The 21920-nt window shown below is 39.1% G+C and overlaps 2 protein-coding genes across 4 annotated transcripts in view; one reads left to right on the top strand and one right to left on the bottom strand.

Annotated features, from left to right (window-relative positions):
- Positions 1–21920, top strand: part of MED12L (mediator complex subunit 12 like) — a 360401-nt gene that overhangs the window by 260735 nt on the left and 77746 nt on the right. The window contains exon 16 of the mRNA XM_018049036.1: positions 17057–17204. Coding sequence (XP_017904525.1) covers positions 17057–17204 — 148 coding nt within the window. The remainder of the gene's footprint in view (positions 1–17056; positions 17205–21920) is intronic.
- Positions 5299–21920, bottom strand: part of P2RY12 (purinergic receptor P2Y12) — a 49820-nt gene continuing 33198 nt past the window's right edge. Inside the window, exons 1-3 of one of the 3 annotated variants that reach the window (XM_013965747.2) lie at positions 13299–14454; positions 9008–9171; positions 5299–7319 (exon numbers count right to left, since the gene is read on the bottom strand). In XM_013965747.2, coding sequence (XP_013821201.1) covers positions 6278–7297 — 1020 coding nt within the window. In that variant the 5' untranslated portion in view covers positions 7298–7319; positions 9008–9171; positions 13299–14454 and the 3' untranslated portion in view covers positions 5299–6277. Of the gene's footprint in view, positions 7320–9007; positions 9598–13298; positions 14455–21920 lie in introns of those variants that run through there. The other 2 variants (XM_005675443.3, XM_018049013.1) reach the window with 2 other exon arrangements.

The following is a 21920-nucleotide window of genomic DNA, read 5'->3' as shown; positions in this document are numbered from 1 at the left end:
CTTGGAGAATTTTGAGCATTACTTTACTAGCGTGTGAGATGAGTGCAGGTATGCAGTAGTGTGAGCATTCTTTGACATTGCCTTTCTTTGGGATTGGAATGAAAACTGACCTTTTCCAGTCCTGTGGCCACTGCTGAATTTCCCAAATTGGCTGGCATATTGAGTGCAGCACTTTTCACAGCATCATCTTTGAGGATTTGTAATAGCTCCACTGGAATTCCATCACCTCCACTAGCTTTGTTTGTAGTGATGCTTCCTAAGGCCCACTTGAGTTCACATTCCAGGATGTCTGGCTCTAGGTGAGTGATCACACTATTGTGATTATCTGGATCGTGAACATCTTTTTTGTACAGTCATCTATGTATTCTTGCCACCTCTTCTTAATATCTTCTGCTTCTGTTAGGTCCCTACCATTTCTGCCCTTTATCAAGCCCATCTTTGCATAAAATGTTCCCTTGGTATCTCTAGTTTTCTTAAAGAGATCTCTAGTCTGTCCCATTCTGTTGCTTTCCTCTATTTCTTTGCATTGATCACTGAGGCTTTCTTATCTCTCCTTGCTATTCTTTTGAACTCTGCATTCAGATGCTTATATCTTTCTTTTTCTCCTTTGCTTTTCACTTCTCTTCTTTTCACAGCTATTTGTAAGGCCTCCTCAGCCATTTTGGGTTTTTGCATTTCTTTTCCATGGGAATGGTCTTGATCCCTGTCTCCTGTACAATGTCATGAACCTCCGTCCATAGTTCATCAGGCACTTTATCAGATCTAGTCCCTTAAATCTACTTCTCACTTCCAGTGTATAATCATAAGGGGTTTGATTTAGGTCATACCTAAATGGTCTAGTGGTTTTCCCCACTTTCTTCAATTTCTTCTTGTCTGAATTTGGCAATAAGGAGTTCATGATCTGAGGCCACAGTCAGCTCCCGGTCTTGTTTTTGCTGAATGTATAGAGTTTCTCCATCTTTGGCTGCAACGAATATAATCAATCTAATTTTGGTGTTGACCTTCTGGTGTTGTCCATGTGTAGAGTCTTCTCTTGTGTTGTTGGAAGAGGGTGTTTGCTATGACCAGTGCATTCTCTTGGCAGAACTCTATTAGCCTTTACCCTGCTTCATTCTGTACTCCAAGGCCAAATTTGCCCGTTACTCCAGGTGTTTCTAGACTTCCTACTTTTTCATTCCAGTCCCCTATAATGAAAAGGACATCTTTTTTGGGTGTTAGTTCTAAAAGGTCTTGTAGGTATTCATAGAACTGTTGAACTTCAGCTTCTTCAGCATTACTGGTTGGGGCATAGGCTTGGATTACCGTGATATTGAATGGATTGCCTTGGAGACAAACAGAGATCATTCTATCGTTTTTGAGATCGCATCCAAGTACTGCATTTTGGACCCTTTTGTTGACCAAGATGGTTACTCCATTTCTTCTAAGGGATTCCTGCCTGCAGTAGTGGATTTAATGGTCATCTGAGTTAAATTCACCCATTCCAGTCCATTTTAGTTCACTGATTCCTAGGATGTCAACGTTCACTCTTGCCATCTCCTGTTTGATCACTTCCAATTTGCCTTGATTCATAGACCTAACATTCCAGGTTCCTATGCAATATTGCTCTTATAGCATTGGACCTTGCTTCTATCACCAGTCACATCCACAACTGGGTATTGTTTTTGCTTTAGCTCCATCCCTTCATTCTTTCTGGAGTTATTTCTCCACTCATCTCCAGTAGCATATTGGGCACCTACTGACTTGGGGAGTTCCTCTTTTAGTATCCTATCATTTTGCCTTTTCATACTGTTCATGGGGTTCTCAAGGCAAGAATACTGAAGTGGTTTGCCATTCCCTTCTCCAGTGGGCCACATTCTGTCAGACCTCTACACCATAACCTGCCCATCTTGAGTGGCCGCACAGGGCATGGCTTAGTTTCATTGAGTTAGACAAGGCTGTGGTCCTAGTGTGATTAGATTGACTAGTTTTCTGTGATTATGGTTTCAGTGTGTCTGCCCTCTGATGCTCTCTTGCAACACCTACTGTCCTAACTTGGGTTTCTCTTACTTTGGACGTGGGGTATGTCTTCACGGCCGCTCCAGCAAAGTTCAGCCACTGCTCCTTACCTTGGATGAGGTCGTCCCTCCTGACCTTGAATGTGGAGTAGCTCCTCTCGGCCCTCCTGCGCCCGCGCAGCCACCACTCCTTTGACGTGGGATAGCTCCTCTCCGAGGCCGCACTTTTGCCTGGTCCGTCACTGACATCATGCTTCTGCACAGTGAAAGTTAATCCTCCTTAAATATATGTACCAATGTGTGTGCAAATATGTATATGTGTGTATATATATATTTATTTATTGACATATTACATCTTTTTAAAATTCCATGTTAGTATATAAAGATTTACTAACAATTTTTATAAAAGGGTTATACTATATAAAGTTATCATAGTTTATATAAGCTGTTGCTTTTGGGTATTTACTTTTTTTCCCTCCAATTTTTCTCCATTAAAAACATGCTGTAGATCAAATACCACTCCATGTATTTTTATGTATTTATTCCAACATATATTTATAGAAAGTTTCCTAGAAGTGGGATTTCTGGATCAAAGGATATGCATTGATATGTTGAATGGTATTTTAAAAAGTTTTCCCGAAAGATTATACTAATTTTTTGTCTCATCAAATGGGATTCCCAACAAAATTGTTAAAAATCTTTTAAATCAATTCTAAATTTACAGGTGAAAAAAGCCATGTCATGTAAACATAAACTTGTTTATTAATGACGGTGCATATCTTTTCATATTTTTAATATCTATTTGTATTTCTCTTGGGAATTGATTTCTCTTGCCCCTTTCCCATTTTTATTTATTTATGTTTTTAAAGTCAGGCTGTTTCTTTTATTGGCTTGTAAGTATATTTGCATATTTTGTTCCCACCAGCATCAATATAATCCCACTTTCCACTTTGAATGTTACCAGCCAGCCATTATGACCTAGATCAGCCAAAGGGACCTGCAGATGTTTTCAGTGCAAAGCTGCTGAAACACTGAGATGCATGAAGAGAGGGCTCTTTCTCTATACAGTGCATTTCTTTGAAGTTTTAGGGTTCCAGTGCAGAGCTGTCAGTCTTCTAAACAGCCAGGTAGTAAATATTTAGGTTTTGTGGCCCCTCAGTCTGTCACAACTACTCAGCCCTGTTGTTGTAGCAGGAAATCAGACATAGTAAACCGTGGGTGCGTGTGGCTGTGTGCTAATAAAACCTTACAGACAGTGAAATTTGAATGTCATACAACTTTGTGCAGTGTGAAGTTTTATTCTTCCAATTTTCCTCCTGCAAATATTTGAAAGTGTAAAAACCATTCTTAAATCACAGGTTGTATGAATCAGGTGCTGGGCTAGATTTGACTTGCAGGTTAAAATTTGTCACACCTGCTTTAGATTATTTATATAAGAAACCACTGGGAGAAAATGCCAGTAACCAGCATCATTAGGACTTCTTAGCCACTTTTATGGGCATGACTGTGTTTTGTCTGTCTCATCTTCTGAATCTCTATCTACAAAATTTGATGTCTCTCTCTCTCTCTTTTTGAAGTTATTGTGAAATGAGAGATATATTGTGTATATTAAAATTGCTAAAGCTAGAGATAGTGACATGTTCTGTGTAAAATGAGTACTCCATAGTGATCTCTTAATCTGTCTTGAATGGGTTCAGTTTGAGATTTGATAAAGGAGTATACGCTTCTAATGTATTTGAATAAAAACTCTCAACTAAGTATGGTTTAGTATGATCAGTTTAACATAAATTTTTCATATTATGTATAATAACCTAGATAATTCCAAACATTGAACAAGTTTGTTTTGTTTGTTTTGCAAAAGTATTGTTACACGATTAGCTTTTCTGGTTATTTCTCTTTTTGAAATCATCATCTCTGTGAATGCATTTAATCCCAAATGAAAGATTATTCAGGAAATCTCTGCCTGCCATGCAGTCTTCCGACACCTAGTGTGACCCTGGCAGCATGACGCGGCCAGCTCTAATCCGTGGCCAGTCTACCCGTAATTTGGCTAGATTGAGGAGTAGATCTGCCCTTTATATTTCCCATATTCAAAGTAAGGTAGTCAGATTTGTTGATCCTTGTTTCTTTTCCAGCTCAAATATCCTGGTGTTCTTACAGAACGAGTTTGCTCATAGGACATTAGAGTGAAGTGCATTGGCCTCTCTGGCAGAAACGGCTATTGCCTTTGCCCTAGCAGTAGGTCGAATATGCATCTTTTTTGATTTGTATCTCTGTGTTCATCTGCACTGACATCCAGTGCTCGCTTGCAGAAGTGCTAGAGAAGGAAATGTGGCTGCTTGCTTGAGAATAGTTACTGTCTAGAGAGTTAAACGAGCTCAGCTTTGTACTGAAATTTAACTTAGTAGAATAGAATCTATTATATTGGAATTCGGTGAACTTCCTTTTACTACAGCTAATCCCTTTTATTTCTTCTCACATTATATTTAGATATTGGTATCTCTGCTTTGTATTTGGGAATCACCTCTGAGGATCATAAATAATTGGTAAATCATGTCCATTTCCAAGTGTGATGTGTGTTTTGTTTACATTAAAAAAACAATATGGCTTGTGTGGAATCTCACAACATTATAAGTTTGACCTAATTTTTCATTTAGGTATGAACTAATTGGATTCCCTGGTGTTCCAGTGGTAAAGAACCTGCCTGCCAATGCAGGAGAAGCAGGTTTGATCCCTCAGTTGGAAAGATCCTCTGGAGAAGGAAAAGGCAACCTACTCCAGTATTTTTGCCTGGGAAATCCCATGGACAGAGGAGCCTGGTGTGCTTTAGTCCACGGGATTTTAAAGGGTCAGACATGACTTAGCAACTAGACAACAATAACAACAACGAACTAATTGACATGAGATATCACCTTCAAAATAGATTTTGCCTAATCAGTTCAGTCGCTCAATCGTGTCCGACTCTTTGCGACCCCATGAATCGCAGCACGCCAGGCCTCCCTGTCCATCACCAACTCCCGGAGTTCACTCAGACTCACGGCCATCGAGTCAGTGATGCCATCCAGCCATCTCATCCTCTGTCGTCCCCTTCTCCTCCTGCCCCCAATCCCTCCCAGCATCAGGGTCTTTTCCAATGAGTCAACTCTTCGCATGAGGTGGCCAAAGTACTGGAGTTTCAGCATGTAATAAAAAGTATAGTATTGGCGACTATCCTTTCTTAAATAGGTTCATTTGATATAGGAGTATAGAAAATATGAGTTATAGTATCTCATAACTTTGAACAAAGAAATTCCAACAAATTATGTTTTAGAGTTTAATGTTAATTATTTATTATATACACAAATGACAAACAGGTAATTCCCAACATTTTCATCACTTTCCTATTAATGTTCATACTGTTCAACTGCATAATCTTATTTAATTCGTTTTTCTCATAGGGGAAATGTTCATTAGCCCAATACGCAGGCAGTTTTTAGAAGCTAGTTAATAGAGATCAGTATCAATGATGGTCCTCGATTTACTAAAGTTATCAAAATATGAGTAAACCAGTTTCTGTGCTGTTAAAGAAATATTCATAAATTCCTGGTGTTTGAATGTTGTAAAATAACTCTGTTTTAATAACTTTGCTATTTCTGCTGTTTTTCTTGAGTAGGTAGTTTTACAACCTTTTAGTCTGATCAGTTACCATTTCAATTAGTTTAAATCCCTTAAGTTTTTTCTCATAATTGGAAGTTCGTAATGACTATTTTTACATGTCTCAATTACTTAAATTTTTATAAGGAATATCACATAGGTCAGCATTTGGTTAAGGGACTGCAATATATACATATATATATAAGCATGTATAAGTATATATACATATTAGTATATAATAATTGGTGTGATTTTATCAGATTTATCATTCTTAGCTGATTATAATAAATTCATAGTAGGATTGCGATCAATGTATTTTTTAAAATTACAGTATACATTATTATATGGTTACCCGTTTGGTCAAAACTCTACATATCATGACCTGTGTGTAGTTTTGCATGTACGTGGTGATTGGATGCAGTTTGTTTTGCTACACAGCTGCGTGTTAGGTTACCTCTCTGCTTCTTAAGATTGCTTTCAGTATTGGACAAATACATGAAAATTGCTTTCGTAGTCTTTTATTTATTACTTGTTTCAAGAGTTATTGTTGCTAACTCAGCTACTTCTTAGTCAGTGTTAATATTTTCCACATAGTGCTTGCCTTTGGGGAGTTCTATACACGAATAGACTGAAATGTTATCTCAGTTTATTTACATTGGTGTCTCCTCACTTGGGTCACTGCCATCCTGTCCTTTTTTCCTGTTGTCATGGGATGGAGATGGTGCAGAATTGGAACATCTCAGCATACTCATCAATGAGTTTTTGAAGGATTTGCAAAGGAAAAAGTAGATGAATGGATCCAGGCATGCATTTAAGGACGTTAACCAGAGTGTGCTCTCTTTCACGTAGAACAGAGTATTCTCAGCAGCGCAGTCAAAGACGTCCCGGGTTTGACTTAGGGTGTAGGGAATTCGGGCAAAATGGAATGGAACAAAACATATAAAAAATACAGCAATGATAATGAAAACCTTGATGTTTACCTTTTTCTTGGGGACTTTGCCGGCGCCCCTTGTTCTCACATATGACTTGTACAGTTCTTTGGTAATGAGCGTATAGCATACGATGACAATTAGAAAATTAATCCAGAAAATGACTTGACAGACATAATTGACTATTTCATGCCAGACCAGACCAAACTCTGACTTCAGAAATGAGCATTTCTTCACAGTCTTGTCACTCGGCCTCCTGTTGGTCAGAATCATGTTAGGCAAGGAGATTAAGAACATGAACGCCCAGATGACAACCGAGAGAATCTTAGCCCCCAAGAGATTGTTGGGGTTGGCTGTCTTAAAGGGCCTGGTGGTCTTCTGGTAGCGATCAATAGTTATTAGTCCTAGGAATGAGATACTGATGTACATCGTGAAATAGAACACGACAGAGGTAACTTGGCACACAAAGGCCCTCAGAGGTCCTGTTCCCAGTTTAGTATCGCTGAGGATTTTGAATGGAAAAGTCAGAATCATGAGGAGGTCGGAAATGACTGTGTTCTTAAGGAAAATAATAAAGTTGGATTTGCTGCGGATTTGGAAGAAAATCCTCATTGCCAGGCTGTTTGTGATGAGTCCAGCAAAAAACAGGACAGTGTAGAGGAGTGGGAAGAGCACCTGGGTAATCTTGTAGTCCCTGCCGCACTGGCTGCTGTTCCCAGCCACAGAGCTGAGGTTGTCCATGGCTCGTGTCTCTCTCTGCTACCTAGAGGGGGATGGAGGGAATGATCATTTTCAGGTCCCTGCTGTCTGATTTTGCCCTCATCGCTGTGGGTAACGTTTTTGGAGAGACTTTTCTAAAAATTGAGGTGCCTGATCCTCACTGGGGCAGTTAGTAGAGAACAGAAAAACCAAATCAAAATATTTCACAGTGGTAGATATTCTATATGCACAGTAAAATAGTCTGAAGAACGTTTTATGAAGATGTAGTTGCTTTGTATTTCTTATTTTTTGAATGTTTGCCTCTTATAAAACATTTTTGATCTTAGGCAAAAGTGCGTATACATAAAACCTAGAAGAGAAATACTTAGGCTATGCTTTATTCTTCTCCAGTTTCATTTCCTTACCTTCTGACTTTGTTGTTTTTATTCATAGTCACTTTTCCTATAGCAATCCTTACTCCTGGACTTCATTTTCTCTAGTACCTTCAAAGGGTTCTAAGGAGAAATGACTGATAATTGCGTATAGACTTTTAAAGTAAAAAGTGAAAAGTTTGTGTCAAATCACTTGTATAAAATTTACTGTTAAATAAAAAGCAGAAAACAAATTTTTCCCTTTATATTTGGAATGTATTTCTGCCTCTGTATTGCTCTGCAGTCCATTCGAAAATCAGCCTCACAGAGTATTCTTTGCATGCAAATATTTTAACCCATGTGCATCTCTCTTCCAACTTTGCTTAGTAAATTTTAAGGTTTCATGTATGTTTTCTTGACTATCATTCAGGGAAGAAATTTTAAATGGTTAAAAAAAAATGAGGAAATGATTTCTCTATGTAGTCATTAGATGGCATTCCTCAAAATGCCCCAGGCATACTTTCTAGGTTTATAGAGTGTATAATGGTAACTAAAATAAAATACCAAGATCATGTCCTTGCCTGGATCCATAGGTTTTTATACCACAATAGGCAGCAATAAAGGAAATTAACACTTGACTTGAATATATTAATTTGAATACATTATTTGGCATCTAAGTTTTGAAATATAAAATGAAATTTGTAAAATTTGAATTTATCAAAAAACCAATGGAATTGATTGTAAAGAAAATATTATTCCTAAATAGAAGACATGGTGATATTAATGCACAGATACCTCCATAGCAAGAAAAAAATTCTAAGTTCCCCCAGATGTCAGTGGAATTCTTTTTTCCATCCTTTTATTATTGAACGTTAAACAAATTAAGGTTTACGTCATATACCTCCTCAGCAGTTTAACTTAAAAAAAAAAAAAAAAGACTAAATAAACCCTAGAATTTGATAGAAGATAACTGACTTAACCTTACTTGCAACTGCCATTTTTCTTTATGCCTTGATAGTTTTGGAAATTATACTTTGAGAATGCTCATTTTTCATAAACAGTTGCTTGTTTATCAAGTATTGTTGACAATGAAGAGCTTCAGCTCCCCCTAACTATAGCAAATCTGATTTTATACTCAAGATAAAATAAGTATGACCATTTGAATATTTTTCCATGTTCTGTATAATTTCTCTTTAATGAAGAAGTTAATGGTTATCTCCAGCATCATTAATGCAGCTTGTATTTTAGTTTATATTCCATTTATGTACCCATATTGATACTGCTATTAAAGGTTTCCACCGTAAGAAAACTTGAAATAAAAAGTACACACACATCATAGTGCAAATACATATGCTTGTCAAATACCTAGATATAAAATTACCTGGTTACTCTTGATCTGAAGGATTTGAATGTGTCCAGTAAGTGGTAGTTATTACAGGCTGTAGAGTGGCATCTGTTATTTTCCTTTTAATGTCTTAGTTTAGCTGCTCACACTCTTTATGATAGAGAATCTGCTGAGCTTTCATCAGTCAGGTCTTGAATGTTCTGGAGAGAAATAGGGGGAGAGAGGAAGAAGACTTCACAATCAGAAATTACCTTCAGATGCCGTGGACTCAGGGCTGTGCAGACACTGTATTTCCGTCTGGCCCGCTTTTAGGACTTCTGCTTTTATTTCCTTGGGAAATATGGGGCACGGTGGGTGAGAAGTCATCTTTTAAAAAGCAATTTAAAATCCTGTGGCTTTGTACTGAAACCTGCCATAGAGTTGATGCGTTGTGAGCTCTTTGGGTTATTTCCCATGCAAATGATAAGTCCAAGAGATCAAGCCTGGTGATGTCTGCTTCCTGGAGAAGGCTGCAGACTTGCTTTGTCAGATGGTTATTTACCTGAAAACATATTGTGCCCAACACTGGAGATTTATTGCCTTTTAACAGGTAATCACATTAACTTGTAATGTGTGCTCATTAAGGATGTTAGGTCTCTTGCTCTTTGTTTTTTTTCCTGGTTAATAATGTCATTATTTTAAATCTGTATTTGATCAGCTCTTTGTAGGCGATACAATTTCCTCCCATTATAAAACTGAAGATTGTAAAATTACATTAAGAAAGAAAAAAACCGTTGTATCCATTGCTAGGCTTATTATATAGGACTTTTATGCCTGTCTTGAGTAGAGTTTAAACAGATTTCTTTTGACTTTGCCTTTGTTTTTTGGGGAAATATATCATTCACTGAGGGCTTTCCAGGTGGCTCAGTGGTCAAGAATCTGCCTGTCAGGCAGGAGACATGGGTTCAATCCCTGAATTGGGACGATTCCCTGGAGAAGGAAATAGCTACCCATTCCAGTATTCTTGCCTAGGAAGTCCTTACAGGCCATGGGGTTGCGAAGGAGTCGGACATGACTTAGTGACTAACGACAACAATTATTCAGTGAAGAGACTCACTATCACCTTTATATAAATATTGTGGATACTCACGCTTGTGTACACACGCACACACTGTTTCGAACTATAATGCCCTTCTGTTACCAGCAGATCCACTTGGGTAAGTGTGTTTGTTGTAAATATATCTTTTGGTTATTTATTTCTTCTGAGTTTTGAGTGTGTCTGTCTCAGTGTGGATTAGATGATCTTCACGGACGGTTTTAAAAGTATAGAACGGCAGCTCAGTGTCACCTGAGGAGTCATGAGAAATGCACTTTCCTGGGCACCATTCTAGCCCCGGTGGTCCAGCAACTCACGGATGCAGCCCTCATCTGTAGTTTCCTGACCTGTAGTTTCCTGAAGGAGTGATGCTCATATTCCTTAAGGGTTGAAGGCCACTGATTTAAACTAGCTGAGAATTTTGCTGGCATTATGGATTTGAAATCAAGCTATGGATTTGGTTAATTTCAGGTGGAAATGTCAGTCACGTCATGGTCCCCATCTGTTAGTCGTTTAGACGTCGGCTTGATATACTCTTGGAAAATTAATTTATTTGTTGGTTTAGAGACAGATCATACTTTTTGAAAAAGCTTTTATGCCACATACGCTTCAGAATAATAATAGCCCACTTTGGGTTTCTTATATTGTCGTCAGTTAACTATTCTGTGAAGTAGATAATCGTCTTATTTCTGTTCTCTGGATGAACACAGAGGAGCAGAGCAGCAGAGTTAGAGACCCGATTTCAACTCATGCTCTCTAGTTCTAGAGCCTGCACCTGTGACCACTGTGTGCAAAAGTCTTCCCCATCTTACTGTCTCCACAACCCTTCCCCCGCACTGAGGCCCACCAGTGAGAGGGGAAGGCCATGAATGGGATGGCTATACTCCTGTTAGGAAAATAGGAGTCATACTTGCCTTTACACCAGATTGATTGTCAGCTTTACGGAATGTTTGTGAAGCGTTTCTAAGACCTTTGGATGAAACAAGGCTTGGGGGATGATGTGGGGGAAATCCTGGCTATTTTCAACAAATTAATATGCCACAGAAAAGGAACATTATTTCAGTATACTTAACTCATTTATGTTTCCAGATGTCTATAGTGCTGTGACTAGGGAGTTGAGGGGTAAATGAAAGGCTCCAGATCTTGATCTAAATTAGCTTTATCTCTCTTCTGACTGTGACTCGCAGCCACACCTGTCTGTGAACCTTCTCTGACAGTGTTTTGTCATTGGAAGATGACTGGAAAAGTGAGCTAATTCTGTATACCCTAGGATTTTTATATACACATGGTTTAGTTGGTTTCTTTTTTTTTTTTTTAATCGAGTCTACTAAAGGTAGTCTGTTTATCCGAAAATACATATTTGCTTCAAATAGGATTACAGAGAATGGAGAGGGCCATGCCCTGAAGTGGTAGGAACCTGTGGTCCTTGTGAAACTGGGTTGGGGAGGAGATGAAGAGGTAATGATGCCCTTGGATTAGCTCTTAATGCTATTTTAGTTTTCTTGTCTTATGGTTTTAAAATGCAGTTGTGTTGACATTAGTGAACGTCTGATGGAGCACGTGCATTTTAAGGCAGTTCTCATGTCATCTGGTTTGGCTTTACCTGTTAGAATGTAGAAATTTAGGTTAGATATTATAAGATACGTTCAAAAAGTAAGGAGTATTGGGCATTGCGATGTTTAGCAAAAAAAAAACAAACAAAAAAAGTATACTATCTCTGGTGATCCAGTTATTTGTCATCCTTGTCTTGCGTGTTTTGCTTGAAAGCATAGGAGTGGTATCTATAATTAATCCACTTGACAGCCATAATGCTCCTAGGATGCTCTGAGTTTGTTGGATAAAGGCCTCATTTTGGCCATACTGTTGACTATAAGCTATTATTGTACAAAGCTTTCCTTTAAATATCTAATTATAGGAGTCCCTGATTCTCTTGATTTAGAAAAAATTACTCCAGGTAATTACAAAAATTACTCCAGGTGTCATACTACTGAGAAGCTGCTGCTAATTTCCTCCTTCTTTAGCAAAGCCTCCCTGCAGTGTGCACACCCATTCTCCTCCACCAGCCCAAGGCTTATTCCTGCTGTAACACTGATTTGAATTTATTCTGTTCTATACAGAATAATATGGTCCATTGAATGCTTCAGCTGAAAGAAATAATGACTGGAGATGAAAGGAGAGTTCACAGCTCTAATCTCACCACCGTGGTCATATCCTTATGAACTCACACACAAGTTTTGGCAACATTTCTAGTCACTTACTTTAAAGAAATGAGGATGACTAACATCAGACCAGTTAATTCCGGTTTTCCCTTCTCAGAACATTTGGCTTAAGGAACATTTTTCAATTGCTATAGTATCAATGCAACAAGCCTTCCAGAGTTTTTGGATGTGTATCCTCCTAATTGCTCTTAAAATCAGTTAAGTCTTTGTGAGTTTGAGATATTATCTGAAGAAAGAAAACTGATTGATCAGGAGGATAAGATTTTTCAGAACTCAGTTTATAGGGAGGTGACCTTCTTAACTCAAGGACAGCAGTGGGTAAGCATGAAAGGGGATGGCTAGACTTCCATAGACTGTCTTATGGATTCTTTCTCCTGCCCAACAGATGTGTCCTTCAGGGTATCAACAAGAGAATAATCCTTTGATACTGATCTTTTGGGCTTCCCTGGTAGCTCAGACAGTAAAGAATCTGCCTGCAATGCAGGAGACATGCATTTGATCCCTAGGGCTGGAAAAATCCCCTGGAGAAGGGAATGGCTACCCACTCCAGTATTCTGCCTGGAGAATTCCATGGGCAGAGGAGCCTAGAGGGCTCCAGTCCATGCAGTCTCAAAAGAGTCGGATATGATTGAGCAACTAACACTCTCTTTGAGCTTTTACAGCCATGGAACTTCAGAGTGTTTTAATACTTAATTTAAAGAGCAGAACTTATCCGATACGTTTGGTAATATGTGGTCCATTTTCTGAGATTGAACTTATGTTGCTATTTGAAGGCTTGTTCATTTTCTACATGCACAAAAAATGGATGTAAACGAATCTTGTAGGCTATTGAAAGATGGTTTGCTTTTAAAAACGTTGCCTTTCTTCTTTGAAAGCTAGTAACAGCTATCATGATTTCCCTAGAAAATGTTAAATGTCAGAAAAGCTGTCTTCATGCCCCATGTAGAGAGTGACCAGTGCTTTGGGCTTGTTTTCCCCCAGCTAGCTGCAGGCTTCTTTTTTTTTTTTCTTAATTCCATCCCCTGACTCTTACCTCATGACTTTGCCTCTGGCCCATTCTCTGAGCATAATAGGGCCAGTGAACTGATACAGCGTCTCACTTCTTCACCTCCAGATTTCCCTGTATTTTCACCAGTTTTCATTTCTGTCTGTGGTTAAGTAGAAAGATGTCCTCGTCTTTCTTCTGACGTTAATCCAGACAAGAGGTCTCTGTTGCCTGTCTCCTTTGTTAGCATGATCTGCCTTCCAATCCGGATTTCCTTCCTGGAGACTCACTTGAAACACAGCTTTGAAATGAGAGTATGTCATTGGCCATCCTAATAAAGTGACCACTTTCCTCTCAAGCTATTTTTCTTTACACTTAGCTGCTAGTAAGTGTGGGCTGCTTCCCTCACAGTCACCATTGCACCATCACTGTTACTCCAACCTCCTGTTTCCTCCTCTCTGCCCCTGCCACTCTAGAGAAACTTCTCTTTTGAGGTTCACACGATATTTTGTTTGTTTTTTAAGAAACAAGTCAGGGAAGCCCGCATCCACTGTGAGTTCTTAACTGTTTTCAACACTGTTGATGGCCCCTGTTATTAACTGTTGCTTCCCTCACTTTTGTGACCTTGACTTCTTTGGTTACTTTTTAATTATGGAGACTGTATATCCATCATGTGATGATTTATTTATCCCCTTCACTGTCTCAGCATTCTTCCCTCCCATACCCTTGCCAAAGAGAACATGGGGGCTTTTAATCCCTTTTAGTGACATATTGCTTTTTTCCCTAAGCTGTCACTTCTACACTATACCTGCTGTCAAACCACCTACTAGACATTTGTAATATGTTTCCACCCACCCCTTGAATTTCTCTCGCCTAATGGTGAATTCATGAGCTCCCTACCCTTATAACCTGCTCCTTTACCCACCAACAGATTATATCTAGTGAGTCCATCTTGAAACTTCCCAATCCTTTCCTAACTTCTTTCAGGTACCTCTTGATTTTGCTCCTTATTTTTTATTTCTGCCATTAAGACCTAATTTATACCCTACAAACTTTTTTGGTCTTTCTCTCTGCCTCTCATTTCTCATCTTAAGTTTTTCAACACTTAGTTATCAAGCCAGCTTTTCTATAAAACCATGTTTTGTTCTTATCTTCACCCCTGCCCCATTCTTTTTGTTTTTTGGTTGATCTGCTTAATTATTCCTTGTTTTACATATTTATCAAATATTAAGTGCCATTAAGGAGAATGCAAATGGGAATAAAATAGACCTGGGAGAATGCAATGTGAATAAAATAGACCTGGGTTCTTCCTCACAAAGCTGACAGTCTAGTGGAGAAGACAGAGATTTAACAGATACTGAGAAAATAAGTGCTGTACACCGTGATAAATGCTCCAAAGTCTGTCCTCTCCACCCCTTTCCCTGTAGTGAGGGTTCTCACTAAACTCGGGTGACAGAAATGCTGTCATTGCACACAGCATTTCTACAAGTGCGGTTGAGGGTGTTGAGAGTATTTCAGGTGGCAAGAGGAGACCAGCAAAGGAAGGAAGTGCTCAGTGCCTTTGGGAAATACTGAGTAGTAATGTGGTTGTAGGGTGCTTACCGGGGGAGGTGCAATAATATGAATGGGCAGCAGGGGGTGCTGTATCTGATATGCCACTAAGCATTTTTACAGACATATCTCAGTTCTCACCCAAACCTTGTAATAAAGGAGGTGTTATCAGTTTTTAGGGGAAGAATCTGAGGCTCAGAAAGGCTCGTTATTCTGGACCATGGTGTTGGCAAGGGCATACTTTGGGTGCAGTCAAAGCCCTCTCTTACCCTGACCTTGGGCTGTTGCTTGATCGGTGTGGAGCCATAGTACTCCATGTCCATACAACACAGGGATCCTTCCTCTTCCCTGTTTGGGCCTCCAGCTCTGCAGATGCTGCTGGGGTGACACTGAATCTGTACTCCTTAATCAGGGGACATGCACCAAGCATTTTTTCAGGGTGCGTAGTACCTTGTCTTGCTGTAGGTAGGTACTCTCTAAACAGCTGTTGCTAACATCTTTCCATCACCCTTCACACTCAAGTTTGCATCAGAACCACTTGACAGGTAACTTAACTGAAAACAATCACCAGGGCACATGACTGGCATCTGAATTTTGTGCAGTTTCCTCATTGCCTTTCTGTTCCCTTTGTAGGGCTTATATTTACACATCCCACCAGACAAAAAGGAAGTATATCAGTAATGCTGTGGAGGAACAACAAAATCAGAGATTAGTGCAGTAGCTCAGGTCATAGAGCTATAGGAATCACTGTCTATGTTGACTTTATGCTGGGGTTAGGTCTGTCCGTTGAGACTTTGGAAGAGATTACGCAACTCAGGGTATTAAATAACAGCTTCTAGAAAACACTGCCTTTTTTTTTTTTTTTTTAAAGAAGGGAAATTTGAGCACTTAAAATAGCATTTGGGGCTGTGGTAGCAAGCTAGATTGGCAGATTATGCAAATGTATGTTTCTGATAAAATGTTATAAAGAAGGAAATGGTGCCTTGAATGCAGGCAGGTGAGAGAAAGACAGAAGGACAAAAAGAGACTGAGAGAACAGTGACTGAAACTGAGAGGCAACAGGGTCTCACTTCAAGACTGCAGGGGCAAAATGCTGCTTGTGCAGAGCACACACACGAGTGTACTCCATATTGAACATTGGTGTGCTTCAGGTCACAAGGACTCTGCTCTTTTTTGCAGCCACTGCTAATTTATATGCACAGAGTATAGTTTGTTTTTCCTGGGACAAATCTTTCCCTCATGTGAGCTTCTTAGGGATAGATACTATTAGTGATAGTAAGTCAGGGAGGCCTGGCGTACTGCGATTCATGGGGTCGCAAAGAGTCGGACACGACTGAGCGACTGAACTATGAACTAAGTACCTGGCACGAGTAAATATGGGCAAATGGTAAGAAAAGGAGATGGGCTAAATGATAGAACTAGGAATTTTACCAAGAAAATTTAGGAATACAGGATCAAAGAGAAAAGATTACATAGAAAAATTCAAAACCAGGCATAAGAGAGGACATGTCTGGGATTATTTAACTTTGATTAAGGAATGTGTTTTTGTGATGCTCTGCCTTAGTAATTTCCTCTCCTGTGTAGTAAAAACAGTGTTTGAATTCACTGTGTTTGGGATGGGGGTGGGGTGGGGGAGGGAGGTGGTCCAGGAGAGGAAGGTGGTGTCAGAATGTGTTTGCATTTCCAACTATTTTTCTCACACCTAATAAGACCATGCTGTCTTTTGTTTACATTTGGAAAGAAATACATTCTTGTGTCTTACACAGTCATGTTGGAAGTTAATGGAACTTTTTTTTTTTTTTTTTTTTAGTAAAAGTACTTGAGGATCCTAGCAAAAATATAAACTGTTTAAAAATGTTTAGTGAATATAGAAAACCAAGCTTACTAAGAAATAACATTTTCCATAAGGAAAAAAATATAGCTAGTATGTAATTAGGATGTGACATTAACACCATGTTAAATTTTAAACAATCAAGAGTCAAAACTTACTCTGTAAGGTACGCCCACATCAACTGCTTCTATTAAGACTTCAGGTCAGTTGACACTGTGTTTTTGTTTTTTTTTTTTTTTTTAACTTTAGCAAGTTCCAAACTGGAAAAACAAGGGTGTTGCCAGTGGAGGTTGAGGTGAATTGAAAGGCGGGCCAGATGCCACCACCGCACGAGCCAGCATGGAGATGCTGTGGTTAGCGCATTTCATGTCCATGAACCCCGCCCTTTAAACAGGGCTTTCAAAACGCGTTTTCTCTTTTTCAGGATGAATCTTCAAGTCATGAATGTAACCAGCGCACAATCCTTCTTTACGGAGTGGGAAAAGAGCGTGACGAAGCCAGACATCAGCTGAAGAAGATTACCAAAGATATTTTGAAAATCCTAAATAAGAAGAGCAACACAGAGACAGGGGGTAAAGAGCCCTCATGCATTTGCCCCCATTTGCTCTCTTTTGTCTTCTGCCTTAGCAGTCTTTATCAAAGTCATACATGGCATGGTCAGTGGTGTTTCCTCCCCCAAATGACTGTTACATTGAAATATGAATAAGCACATTGAAATTGTAAGGCCTTGATTCCATTTATAGTTATATATTCCATTTATTTATAGGCACCATTTAAAACGGTGCCTTCCATGGATAGATAGAGGTAATTTTTACTTGCTCCTCTTTTTTTCATATTTCCCAAATTTTCTGCAATAGTCATACATAAAGTATTAAAACAACTGAAGGTGAAGAATCCACCTGCAATGCAGGAGACACAGGATATGTGGGTTCAGTCTCTCTGTTGGAAAAATCCCCTGGAGAAGGAAATGGCAACCACTCTTGTATTTTTGCCTGAAAAATCCCATGGACAGAGGAACCTGGTGGGCTACAGTCAAAAGGTCACAAAGAGTTGGACATGACTGAGCAACTAAGCATATGTGATAAAGTATTAAAAAATGGAAAACCCTTAGTCTGGAAGAGGTCTGTTCCCCTAATTCCATCCTTTTCTCAAGCTTGCAGTTGGCTCATCATATTTTTGTTGTTTTTTTGTTGCTCAGTCGTGTCAGACTCTTGGCAACCCCATGGACTTTAGCCCATGATGGTTCTTTGTCTGTGGGATTTTCCAGGCAAGCATACTGGAATAGGTTGACATGTCCTCCCCCAAGGGGGTCTTCCTGACCCAGAGATAGAACCCACATCTCCTGCATTGGCAGGCGTATTCTTACCACTGAGCCACCAGGGAAGCCACATCGTATTTACATGATAATTTAAATTCGTGACAGTGTAGTGACTGATCTTTTCTTATGTTATTCAGAAGAATAGGTGCAATAGGTAGTGGAGGCTACTTGCATCTGCAAACAATTTCTGTTAAGAATAAAATTGGGTCTTTGCTCCATAATGACTTTACTTGGAATGCTCTTTCCTCAATCTTTTTACATAGTTTTTACAGTGAAGTTATGCCTTTGTATTATGTCACCTTATTGCACAATTGGAATTTTGTAATTATCCGGTTCACATTGGCCTAATTACCCTTTCCAAAATTTATTTTATCAGATAGTCATATGATTTAAAATGTGGTATCATTTTGTATACTCCACTGCCACCAGTGGTGTTTATTTCTCTTTTACTTAGGTAATACAGTGGGAAAAATGTTTGGACTTTCCCTATGAAAATAGCACACTTCCTACACATGGCATAAACCACCTGTAGGAATTCCACTTTGTTGTTCACTACAAAATAAATACTGTTTTATGAACCTTTTCCCAGAGGATCCAGTCCTAGGACTTTAACTGAACAAAATACTGAAGCTTGTCCACAGTAGAACTTTCCTACAGAAAATTTAGATATAACCAATGCAAATAGCTCTCTTTCCTCTCCATCATTAAGGGTGCAGATGCAGAATCAAGGAAAGAGGGTGGCATGTTTTTTAGTCTTAAAGTGTATTTTGGGCATCTGATGTATTAGAACTCAATGGGGCAGCTACCTTCATGTTATTTACATCAGATTCCCCAACTCTCTTCTGTGGCCACGTAAGGAGCTAGTGCTCTAGGAGCTCCATGAGGCTGTGGAAGGGAAATGAAACCTGTTGCCATTATCGAGACTGTGAGGAGGGGGAAGAACTGCTCTAAAAAAACTGTCGATCTGCTATTTTTCTGTTTTCTCTATTAAAGAAAAGAGGAAACAGGCTGAATTTCGAAGCTCAGCAGCTGGCTAGCAAAATGTATCCGAAACTACTCTTTTGTATATTTGGGAATGGGATGGACACTTTCTCTTTAGGAGGTTCAGTAACACAGGCTTTTCCTAAATTAATTTTAGCAAGTCTTTCCAGATCCTATGGAATGTTTGGTGTTGGAAGGGTGAGGGGTAAGACAAGGAAGGAAGCGCTGTGGTGTCCTTTTCTGCTGAGTCCACTTCCTTTCTTTACAAAGAGTTTTTTTTAAAATGTTTCGCTATCATCTGTCCTATCTTTGGATTAGTCTCTTAAATAGTCAGTTCTTGCTTGTGGACTCACCAGGAGATCATTGTTCTTCCACACTAATTTTTGAGATATTTGGTACTAGAGGCACCGCTGAGGAGAAGGGGCATCTTCATTGGGGATTTTGTCTTTCCCACATTCTAAATAAAACTCCTCATCAATCAGAAATATGTTTGTTAATTTGGGATAGCGAGCTGCCTTCTGCTAAGGAGTCTTAAGTTTAAGTCACTGTGTAAACACTAGCACTGATATGCTGGTGAGGCCAGAAAACAGGTTGTGTTAGCATGTGTTTGATTTCTGGTTACAAATAAAAACATGAATTTGAGGAACTCATTAGGTATGGTCTCAGACCGACCAGACTTTGCCTGGGAGGGTGAGGTGGATTTATAATCTAATGTTGAAATGCCATTTCAAGTCGAAGTAGGCAAGTCTCATTCTACATTTACATTGACAGGTCATCTTTGGATATGAATTTTCAAACCACTAATGAAGTTTATCATAACAACAAAAGCCCACACTTCTAAGATTAGAGATTCAGTATATGTGCTGCTGAAGTGAGCACCAGGATTAGAATTATTTTAAAAAATGGAAAACCAAAATTAAGCCACAGAAGAGCAATAATATATATTTTGAAAGCAAATGAACATAAAACAGATGAACATCTATGAATTAGTATTATATTATTGCTTATGTAAATGTCATTAAAATGAAATATTCCTTTGAAAACCAACAGTAATTTCTTAAATTTTTCTTCCACTTAGCTATGTGTAAGTAAATAGAGCCTATTAATATAGAGAGACCAATAAAGAGGCTCTTTTGAGTTCTCATACTGGGTCTTGATCCTCAATTCTGTTACTTTTCTTGATGACACACTTGGTTTTGGTCCCAAGAAAGACTGAATAAATATATTAACTTCACTTCCAAAGCTCACGGTATCCAAGTCTATTGGTGTAAGCTTTCAGTCTTGGATCATTGATGTTAGTAAGTGAAAAATTCAAAACGTGAATATTTTAAACACACTTATGACCTGTGAGCAGTTATATTGAAGGCAAATATCACACTTAATTTGTACCTTTGAGACTAGATATTGAAAAACTAGTAGGTTTCATGAACTTCTTTATTCTTATTCTTTGCATTATATTTGGTGTTATTTGGCAAAAGTTACACATAATCTTGTACCTTATTTTACTCAGCACATTTTCATTCTCTGTTTGTTTGAGGAAATAAAACAGCCTGGGTTTTTTGCTTGTCTTGCCCCTAAACCATACTTGCTTGTTGTTGAAAGAGAAATCACCCAAACCCATGTCCATTTAGTCGGTGATGCCATCCAACCATCTCATCCTCTGTTGTCCCCTTCTCCTCCTGCCCTCAATCTTTCCCAGCATCAGGGTCTTTTCAAAGGAGTAGTCAGCTCTTCGCATCAGGTGGCCAAAGTATTGGTGTTTCAGCTTCAACATCAGTCCTACCAATGAACACCCAGGACTGATCTCCTTTAGGATGACTGGTTGGATCTCCTTGCAGTCCAAAGAACTCTCAAGAGTCTTCTCCAACACCACAGTTGAAAAGCATCAATTCTTCGGCACTCAGCTTACTTTACAGTCCAACTCTCACATCCATACATGACCACTGGAGAAACTATAACCTTGACTAGACAGACCTTTGTTGACAAAGTAATGTCTCTGCTTTTTAATATGCTGTCTATGTTGGTCAAAACTTTCCTTCCAAGATGTAAGCGTCTTCTAATTTCATGGCCACAATCACGATCTGCAGTGATTTTGAAGCCCCAAAATAAAGTTAGCCACTGTTTCCACCATTTCCCCATCTATTTGCCACGAAGTGATGGGACCAGATGCCGTGATCTTAGTTTTCTGAATGTTGAGCTTTAAGCCAACTTTTTTACTCTCCTCTTTCACCTTCATCATGAGGCTCTTTAGATCTTCTTCACTTTCTGCCATAAGGGTGGTGTCATCTGCATATCTGAGGTCATTAATATTTCTCCTGGCAATCTTGATTCTAGCTTGTGCTTCCTCCAGCCCAGTTTTTCTCATAATGTACTCTGCATAGAAGTTAAATAAGCAGGGTGACAATATACAGCCTATGTACTCCTTTTCCTATTTGGAACCAGTCTGTTGTTCCATGTCATGTCCAGTTCTAACTTTGGCTCCTTGACCTGCATACAGGTTTCTCAAGAGGCAGGTCAGGTGATCTGGTATTCCCATCTCTCTCAGAATTTTCCACAGTTTATTGTGATCCACACAGTCAAAGGCTTTGGCATAGTCGATAAAGCAGAAATAGATGTTTTTTCTGGAACTCTCTTGCTTTTTCGATGATCCAGTGTATGCTGGCAATTTGATCTCTGGTTCCTCTGCCTTTTCTAAAACCAGCTTGAACATCTGGAAGTTCACTGTTCACATATTGCTGAAGCCTGGCTTGGAGAATTTTGAGCATTACTCTACTAGCGTGTGAGATGAGTGCAGTTGTATAGTAGTTTGAGCATTCTTTGGCATTGCCTTTCCGTGGGATTGGGATGAAAACTGACCTTTTCCAGTCTTGTGGCCACTGCTGAGTTTTCCAAATGTGCTGGCATATCAAGTGCAGCACTTTCACAGCATCATCTTTCAGGATTTGAAATAGCTCAACTGGAATTACATCACCTCCATATCACCTCCACT

Source organism: Capra hircus, chromosome 1 (assembly GCF_001704415.2).
Source record: "Capra hircus breed San Clemente chromosome 1, ASM170441v1, whole genome shotgun sequence".
Taxonomy (NCBI): domain Eukaryota; kingdom Metazoa; phylum Chordata; class Mammalia; order Artiodactyla; family Bovidae; genus Capra; species Capra hircus.
The sequence above is the reverse complement of the archived record's forward strand: the minus strand, read 5'-3'. Positions and strand labels throughout refer to the sequence as shown.